This window comes from Limulus polyphemus, unplaced genomic scaffold, assembly GCF_000517525.1.
Source record: "Limulus polyphemus unplaced genomic scaffold, Limulus_polyphemus-2.1.2 Scaffold124, whole genome shotgun sequence".
Lineage (NCBI taxonomy): Eukaryota > Metazoa > Arthropoda > Merostomata > Xiphosura > Limulidae > Limulus > Limulus polyphemus.
Genome location: NW_013665734.1, coordinates 484,358 through 494,440, shown reverse-complemented (window position 1 = coordinate 494,440; position 10,083 = coordinate 484,358). Strand labels below are relative to the sequence as shown.

General features: G+C 30.9%; 1 protein-coding gene across 2 annotated transcripts in view; it reads right to left on the bottom strand.

Annotated features, from left to right (window-relative positions):
- LOC106472818 (DNA-binding transcriptional regulator BolA-like) overlaps nt 1-9,740 on the bottom strand; it is a 15,221-nt gene extending 5,481 nt beyond the window's left edge. Inside the window, exons 1-5 of one of the 2 annotated variants that reach the window (XM_022402276.1) lie at nt 9,393-9,740; nt 5,181-5,272; nt 2,813-2,863; nt 2,575-2,626; nt 1,690-1,754 (exon numbers count right to left, since the gene is read on the bottom strand). In XM_022402276.1, coding sequence (XP_022257984.1) covers nt 1,690-1,754; nt 2,575-2,626; nt 2,813-2,863; nt 5,181-5,272; nt 9,393-9,441 — 309 coding nt within the window. In that variant the 5' untranslated portion in view covers nt 9,442-9,740. The remainder of the gene's footprint in view (nt 1-1,689; nt 1,755-2,574; nt 2,627-2,812; nt 2,864-5,180; nt 5,273-9,392) is intronic. The other variant, XM_022402269.1, reaches the window with a different exon arrangement.
- Nucleotides 9,741-10,083: the final 343 nt, after the last annotated feature.

The window sequence follows — 10,083 nt, the reverse complement described above, 5'->3', positions numbered from 1 at the left end:
CATTATAATGCCCCCACAGCTGAAAGGGCGAACATGTGTGGTGGGATGGGGATCATAATCTTTGTTTGAGCAACTATGTGTAAGTGGTTAAAACAAGGTAAATAATACTGAGGCACGAATGCTGAGAATATACAAAATCCTATAATAATAAAACACTGATGATCACCTATAAATAAATAAAATGCTAAATTATGAAATTAAAATTTAGTGAGGAACCTACTGAAATGGAATACAAATTAAAAAATACAATAACAGCAAATTCAACATTAGGCAAGTTCTAATTTTAATAATTACAATGTTTCACCCTATGGTACTGAGTCATCATTACATAAGAGTTAGATATCAGAATTGGAAACTTATGTTTAAAAAGAAAAAACTGTAAATGAAAATTTCTTAACAAACATTAAGATGAAAATGTGTTGTTCGCATGTCCTTGCATCTCCTATAATCTTTATACTAACTAATAAAATATATGTATCATAAAATGACTTTCCAAATAACAGTCTTATAAGAGAACATTGTAAATAATCTTAATAATATTTCATACTTCAGTACAACAACCCACCTTGACTAAACCAATGTTAATATTCACAGTCTATACTACACCTATTGTATAATATTGTTACGACAACGGAAGTCACGTGACACTGGTAACACGTAATGAGTATCTAGAAGGATCGGAGAACATCATGAATAATCCAGTATTTGCTAGACACCCTCTATTCCTGTATATAAGCATGACAGATAAAGCGAGACAATTAATCGGAATTGAATTGCAGACAGGCAGAGATAGAGACGGACAACTGAGTCAAACGCGGTAGTGACCGTAGGTAAAGTGTGTGAATCAATGTGAATTATAGCGTATGTTTAAGTTAAATTAAGCGTATTGCAAAGTTGTATTGAGAAAGAATAAACTAGTTTTATTTAAGAAAGGACTTGTATCGCTGAAGTTTTTCGGAAAGAATTTATACCAGAAATTAACAAACGAACAGAAACGTAACAATATAGTGCATCACAGCCTACATGACAATGATGGTAGTTTTTGCACCTAGAATTTGGATAAATGATAAACATTACAAGATAATTTTTTTCAGTGTGTATTTTTTGGTTAGTCTTATATTAAAGTTACTAAACACTAATAATCACCAATTTAAAATCAAAACCTTGCAGAAATTGCTCTACATGTATTACAAATACATGAAGTGGGCAATAGCAACCCCCTCCCAAGTAACAGAAAAAGAAATTACGAATAAAGAAACAAATCTTTCTTCATGATTAAGCTACATATTCATGATCACTAAATCAGTTGAACTTTATAAATATTCAAAATGTTCACCACCATTATCACATCTAATACCAACTGGCACATACACTCTTTTCAACAGGTCTAGAATCCATTGGCAAAGGATATCCAAACTGGACGATTTGTTTTGTACACTTCATCAGGTAAAAATCCCCACATGAAAAACAATGGAATTAATATCCACTATGGCCTACCCTGTAGAAAAACAGTATTGCTTCAAACTTGACATTTGTATGCAAAAATGGAATACAGTAAGCATTTAGGTTCATTACATCTACCCATTTGTGAATAACATAAAACTTAGTGCTGCATTATCATTTCAAAAAGACATAAAATTACAGCATGACAGCAATTTTGCATGTACTGTTCCATGTTTGAAAATTTACCTGCACAAGTGACTGTTCATCAAATTGATGCGATACAATGCAGACTCTAAAGTGAGTTTCTGAACCTAGAGACAGTCAAAAAAAAAACAAAAAAAACTACTCAGTCTTATATGGTAAAAACTTGACAAATAATGCATTTTCGGAGTAAAAATTTTTATTCAAAAACATACTTAACTCTTACTCTACAACTGCCATTTCCTTGTTAGCATATTATAACAAGACTGGTTTGTACCAAACATTTTGTATGCTACTTCCAAACTTATCTTGATTTTTCTGACACCTCTAAGCACACAAGGAAGCTAGTGTAACAGTTCTTAAGCATGTTCATAATCCTTTTCTAATTAGACTGAACTAAATCATTACTTCTTTGAACAGCTTGGTACCAAGAGGGCTATACATAGTATCAACAGCAGTTAAGTCAATCAGTTTACCAGTAGTGAACATAAGGAAGAAGGGGGAAGAGTATCATGTTTCAAAACAAACAGCTTTAAAATACTATCAAAACTCATACAACACAATTGTTTAAAATCTGTACTATGAAGCGAAAAAGCAGTCTGGTAAAGGAGTAAATGTAGTCAACTAAAGACAATAACATTAGCAGAACATGCATGAAACAAAATGGGTAAGGACTTTCACATAATACAAAATAAAGTAGCACCATGTATTCTGAGTTAGATCAAAGAAAAAACTTAAAATGTTTGTTTAGTTAGACCATTATGCTGAAAGAATAGAGTTATTACAAAATTTTTGCTTAAAAGTGATACCAAGAAAATGGTCACTTTATACATATTAGATACATTTTAGATATACAGATTTTACTAGGCATCATCTGGTTTCTATTCAGCAAAGATACTAGAATGCATGCACCCAGAACTTTAAACTTACCTTTGGGTACGTTGTGTTTACTACTTTCATTGGTGACGTCTAGATAAACAGGCTAGAAAAATTAACAAATATGAGAAATAAATCATCTAACAGAATACAAAAAATTAAAACTAGGGTATGATAATGCTAAAAATATCTGAAAGATGTTTGTACACTGTAAATTAACTAATATGTTTTCAGCATTAAAAACAACTACAATTATATACATTCTACCAAAACAATATTCTTAATGACTTACCCAAAAATGTTTTAGCAATTTTTCTTTAATAGACTTCTTAATCAGTTCTTCCTGGAAGCAAAATCAATGTTATTGTTAAAAAATAACCCATTTATAAAAACATCATAAATATGTAACATATCAACATTTTTAAATTATGAGTGAAAATACTGTGTTGAAACACAGCTTTCTTATTAAAGTTATCTTGAAATGCCAACCTTATGGCATTTGAATATTATTTTTGTTTGTTTGTTGTACCTACATATTATTTATTTACATACCTTAACATAAGTTTAGTACTGGCCAAAGTACAGGCTCTCCAACTGTGGTGTCCTGTCACAGCACAATTATCAGTGCAATCTCTAATTCTGAATGACATTCTTAAGACAGAGAGGTAACTGGCTAGCAACAATGCCTTTTGTTTTTTTACATTATTATTATTAATAATTATTGTGTAAGTTTTTATCATGATTCTAAAACATCAGGTAATCAATGTAAATAAGATACTTTTAATACTATTACTTCTACTACTATCATTAGGGTGAACATATTTTCAAATTATAAAATTGGGAAATACTCAGATTTCCAGATCTTGAAATGGAGACCCCCCCCCCTTCTTTTGGGGGTGAGTGGGAAGAATAATCAAATTAAATTACATTTACACCATTGTTTTCTCAAGATACATTTTTATATGTTTATATACACAAATTCTTAAACTTTATCTTTCTTGTATTTCAAGTCCATTAAAATGTTACATTCACTGACATGCATAATTGTATATACATATAAGTAAGAAGATTAAGTGTAATCAAAACACCAAAATCACAACAAAATAATCTTTAAACTCACAAGTTGTATATTATGTAAACAATGCTACAAGTCAATAACCCTAACCATAATATAAATTTTCAACTATTAACACTGCATCTAGGCTTCCACAGCTCAAATTTATTGTCCAACACTAGTTCATAATTCCAACTTTTTTATGATTCTATCACTTACATAGATTAACCATAAGCAGTTCGTGTAATACTGTAAAAACCTTAAATATTTCCAAAGAAATCTGGGAGTTTATAAATACTTTCTGGTAATTTGGGCCCTCGAGTAATTTCGAAGGTTATTTAAATATATTGGGTTAAAAGTACTAATCAATAATGTAATTAATTACAAATGGCTCCCACACCAGAATTTTGATTTAGGACTTCAAGCTATCTAAATTATAAAAGTTAAACAAAAATGTTTGTTTATCTGTGAAGTACTTCCTGGTCTTTGGACTAATCTCAACCAAACTTTGTAGGATGATAAATTGGACCCAAAAGACATGTTATACAATGGTTATTACTTGACCTCACCCACCCTGGGCCATGCTCACAACAAAACCTATTTTTCTTTAGCTAATTACTTCACTGTCTCGGACCAATTATTATTCCTAAAGTTTTATATTTAGTTATTTTTTGAAAAATTTGAGGTTTTTTCATTAAAAATGTCAAACATTCAGATTTTTGCCCCACAAGATGGCAACAATAGCATAAGGTCAGACATGTAAAGTGGCAGGGCTACATATGAAAACCCCTTGCTTTTCATATGGTCAATTCTATGTTGGGTGTTCAAGAGTAGGGTCACCAATAAACATCTTTATTTTGGCCCAGGAAGGAGGAATAACTTTTAATGGGTCTATCAAGAATCACTCAGACTAGCAACAAACAGTGAGGCTGTAGAGAGAAGTTATTAAATGTATTAACATAATTGTAACATGATTTCTGTAATGTGGAATAAAGTAGGTGTAAAATAAATTATGTGTGAAAAGAATTATGCATATAAATACAAATTCTTGATTTAATTTATTAGTTCAAGCCCTGTATTCAATCCTAACGCTCCTCGATGTAGGACGGATGTCTCAGTATATGTATAATATAGTTTATGTTTACTAACTTAGTCATGAAACCACAAAAGTTACTTGGCCTATGCAAAATTCATACCAAATGGAGTGAAATAATGGTAAGAAATAAATTCACTTGAAAACAGAACTTAGTGCTAGCAAACTGTGTTAAAGTTGTCCATTTTAGTGAAAAACCACAGTAAACGGAACAAACTGTCAGAAGTCAAATATTAGTTCCTCTGACATCAGACTTATGAAAGTTTGTTCCGTTTACTGTGGTTTTTTACTAATTGCTATACACGATATTGTGTTCTTTTATCATTATCATCCATTTCATTTTTTCTCTTTAATGCATTATTTCAAAATGAAAACAGATATTCAATAAAGTACTTCAAGCATAAAACATTTTAGAATCTTGAAATTTCTTGAGAATACATTTAAAAGCCTCAGCTTCAAATTTGGTCAAACTTACTGGGATGTCTGGAATGGAAACAGTATATTCATACAAACCTCAGGTGCAGTGACTGAACTGAGCACTCTTTTCTTGATGGACTGATAAGTTTTCCTTTTTAAGCAGAACTGCAGATCTTGTTGAAACTGTCCTAAATATATATATATAAAGTTGTTACAATTTATATCTAATATCCCACAATAAAGCAGTTTGAAATCTCTTTCTTATATATATAGTTTCATATATTTCTGTGTCCACCTGTCATGCCTACAATTTCTGACCAATTTCAAACTAAGTGACAATGGATGTCAGTGTTTGGATATAAATACTATATGTCACTTCCTGAGGGCCCTTACATGTTCTCCAAGCTATTCTATTAGGAAGTGGCTAGGTAACTGGCACCAAGCAGCAAACACACACATCTTCCATATGGTACTGCTCCTGTATCACATGAATCTCTCCAAAGCCAGAAAAACCCACAGAACATACAGTTCAAATAACAATATCATTATTAAAAATAGTGGTGCTAATAATCAGTCCATATTAGATAAAAGTATACAAAAAAAAAGACTTACAGTTTTCTTATTTTGTTAATGATAAAAATAATATGCATGAAAGAAGGGGACATTCAGTTCTTCAAGGCTGTCCTTGCACATCCATCCTCGAGAGAAAGAAAAATTAATCTCCCTTTCATTTTTCAGAAAATTATTGATTATCCTTTACACTTTCCCACTGAAAAAAACCTCTCTGTTATAAAATCTACTTTGTTTAACAAATCTCTGATATTAACCTACTTGTTTCATCTGACATAACTTCACTCTTTTTAAAAGTTTTAGGTCCATGTTCAGGATGCTACCAAATTTGTAATTAAAAAAGATTAACGAAACCTACTAATCTTGGTGAAAGAGCATCAATTCATTTGAAAATTTATTACATCTCTGTTTAAATTCAATAAACTTTAAATGGGGTGATAAAGTTTACACCATGAAAGAAGGATCACCTATATTTCCAGTTGTTTGCCAACTCTACATGTACAATTTTGAAACAAAAGCTCTAGAAGATATTACACTCTGGCTATGCTATATAGATCAGTGGTTCTCGACCTTTTTTTTTGTGCTCTGGACCCATTTGTAAACATTAATGGCCAGTCACGACCCAGTACGTAGACATGGTGCAAAAACATTTTCACTTATTAAATAAATAAGATATTATTTATTTTCAAAGTCTGTTCCTGACCTTTTCACACATTCCGATGATCCAATTTTAGGTTGCAACTAATGGGATGAGAAATAATGTATAAGACATACATGGCAGAGAAAAACCATTCCAAGTTCCTATCCAAACAAAACATCAAAAATAATTTACAATGAAAACTAAGAACAATGGAACTATACCTATTTTAGATGTACTGATATATAGCTATGATAGTACGATAATATCCAGCAAGTACTACTAGAGGGTCAAAGAGAAGGGAAAAGATACAGGGGAAGACAAAGAACAAGAGTGGATAACAAATATTAAAGAGTGGACTGAGATAGCAAAATACAAAGACCTGGTGAAAAAAAGCACAGAACAGACAGAAGTGGAGGACTGTGATAGCCAACCTTCCTGAGGAAGACAGCACATGACGATGATGGTGAGTAAATTAACTACCGATGTTTACCAAAAACCTACACACAGACAAATAAGTATCTGAAGTTCATAACTTGTCCTCCAATTTCAGTTAAAAAAAAAGAATCCTGAAGCACCTGGCAACAAGAGCTAGGTGTATAGGTGATGAAGATCATTTTGAAGTGGAACTAATACTGGAAACCACTTTTCAAAAACATAACTATCCTGTCTCTTCTCAAAAGAAGTAACAACTAAACAATAAGTAATGTTTGCTAATACACAATCAGATCCATGGTTAACATACAGTCTCCCATATACACTAGGACTCAGTAATAGCTCACAGTGTGTAATAAAAAAGTAAAAGTATTACTCATAAATCACCTACATCATTACGCTCTTTACTCATGAATATTAAAGCACAAACACCTCTAACACATCAGAAAAATGTAGTTTACAAAGTAACCTGTGGATGAAGAAAATTAACACTGCTGAACTGGAGCGACCATTACACATTATAACATTTAAAGACAAGGGATCTGTTGGTTTATCGAGGATGTACTGTTCACTAAATTTCATTAAACATTTGAACAAAATAATACAAAAAACATTCTCAAAGCCAGCCCATATTATATAGATATTTATAAAATACCCCTTAAATTCCATGAAATTTACTGCATAGATCACATCTGAAGGCACTCCATTCCAAAGGTTAACCATCCTGTTACAAATATAAAGCTGTCTCAGCTGAAGATGACTCTCAACATGCCAAAATTTATTATTTTGTCCCTTTGACCTACCATTCTCACCATTAAATACAAAAAAAAGACAATGCATCAATGCAAGACTATATTCCATACAAAACAAATATGGAATATCCAAATCACTATGTAGATTGTAGTTATGTACCATAAACTGAAGAAGTTCAAAACACTGACAGGAAAAAAATGCTGTTGGCATCAAAAAATTAAAGAATTTTTAAATATAAGAAAAAAATGACAGTATGGCACTAGGAAATGGTTAACAGAGACTTTGGTTTATTGTCACTTAATAAAAAAATTAGTATAATACAAAAATTTGAAATTACTACATAGCATTTAAATCTAAGTTACTGTGTTACCATGTTATAGTCAACTGATATTTATTTAGTGTATTTACTATGTTTTTTAATTTATTATTTTCAATTTACTATGTATTTACTATGTTTTTAATCTATTATTTTCAATAAATTAAAAACTTAGTAAACACACTAAATAAATACCAGTTGACTATAACATGGTAACACAGTAACTTAAGTTTAAATGCTATGTAGTACTTTCAATTTTTTTTTTTAAGTGACAACAATAACTTAAGCCTCTCAGTGCACAGTCTATATTATTTAACTTCACCATTGCATTTATAACAATTGTGTGTATTTTTAACAACATCCATAGGTGTCTTGAAACACACTTAGCATTTTTCTTTTAAACTTGTATAATTAAAGCTGTTTATGTTGTTCATTATGCTTGATGATGATTCTTGAAGCAGGTCAAATGCAAGTTCCAATAAAAGAATTTTGATTGCATATACGAAGGTGATGACATGCTATTGTTTTAAGAATTTTTATTATAATTTATTACTACCCACAGTGTAACAGGATGACTTTTCAAGATACCGATTACAAGACAATAAGAGGTAATCACCTCTCTTTTACAAATGATGAATTATAGGCCTTAATTGGAATATTGCATACCGTTTAGGTGTCCTTTCCTAAGAAAAGATAATGACTTACTAGAAAGACATCAGAGAGCTAACAGGATGATTCTAAGAATGGGTTATCTACATGTAACAAGAATAAGTTACAATTTCTCAATCTATTTTCTCTTGAGAAAAATACGTAAAAGGTGATTTGAAGTACAATGTTTGACTTGAGAAATGAGTAGTTAGTAGTGAAGGCTAGCATTTAACTGCAAATTGTAATACATAATTGTAATGTTTTCCTGAAATTTAGAGGGTGGGTTTAAATTTTTACATCTCCCAAGGATGGATATGCAAGGACATTCTTGAAGGATCAAATGGTTTCAGGCTGTCCACAGGTTATACCTATACATTTTTCTTATAAGTGTGAAAAATGTAACAAATTCAAAATTTCATTTAAAGTTAGAAGTACCTAATTTTTTCTCACATATGAGCTTAATTTAGTCTTACTCATTAATTAAATTTTTGAAGTCAAACTCTGTTTTGATTAAAAAGTTACACACAGAACAATTTAGACTTTAAATGGTTATTGAAATGAAAGTGTAAAGTTAAAGAAACCTTTTGATATATAAACTTTCAATTTAATTTTCATTTTTTCTTGTATGATATAATATTAATAACTAAAAAAATAACTGGGTTGTGTGGCCCTTTACTCCATTGCCTTCTCTTAATTATTATATTTTCAGATTATTATTGATATTATAAGGTGTAATGTAGGGCTCTCAAGCAACAAATGGAATTTGTCATCAGGTTGTTTACTTTCAATTTCAGTGTTTCACTAGTTTACTGAGTTTAGCCTACAATACAACTACAAGTACACAAAGGTAGAAGTAGTAAAGGTCCACTTGACTAAACATATACAACCTACAAAACCAATATTATTTGCAGTAATTGCTTGCACTTTATCTTCCAAGTTCCACACTTACTGAAAATAATGCGAGTATTATTCATTTTACAACAGCTCACTCGTGTCATACAGTCACAAAACGTTACGCTTCTGTCTATGGTGGTAGGGGGATAAAACCTTTACCAGGTGAGGTTATAAAACAATTTTGTAAGCAATATTTTTAATATTTTATTTCAGATATTTGTTTGCTAGAAGACGTACGACACAATTCTAAAACGTTCATAAAAGTTGATTATCTTGAAATTTCTTGTAGTAACCAGAAAACGAGAACAATATAAATACAAGAATCAGTGATACAGTTAGTTCATACCAAGTAATCATTCAGTGTCACTAGTGAGAGTTATGGCGTCTATTCAATTACTTGATCGATTGTCAAGGAAATTCTACAAGTACATTTATAAGTAAGTTCGGTATATAACCCTTTCAGCACGCGCACGGTCCGTCGGATCAACCTTATTACCATTTAGTGCTCGTTATAGTTAACGAAATTTGGCAGGTTATCAGTTAACAACACAATGCTTTCACATGCAAAATATCAATTTTTTCTTATTAATTTTTAAGGTTTGTTAAGCACTGTTGTTTTTTTTTCTCATACCTATATTTCTTTTCCCATTTTGCCTATCCAACATGCAAAGTAATTTTCATTTTAAAATTAAAAATATTTTTATGATCAGAAAAATTTCAAATTTCACATGCGAAATCTTTATAGT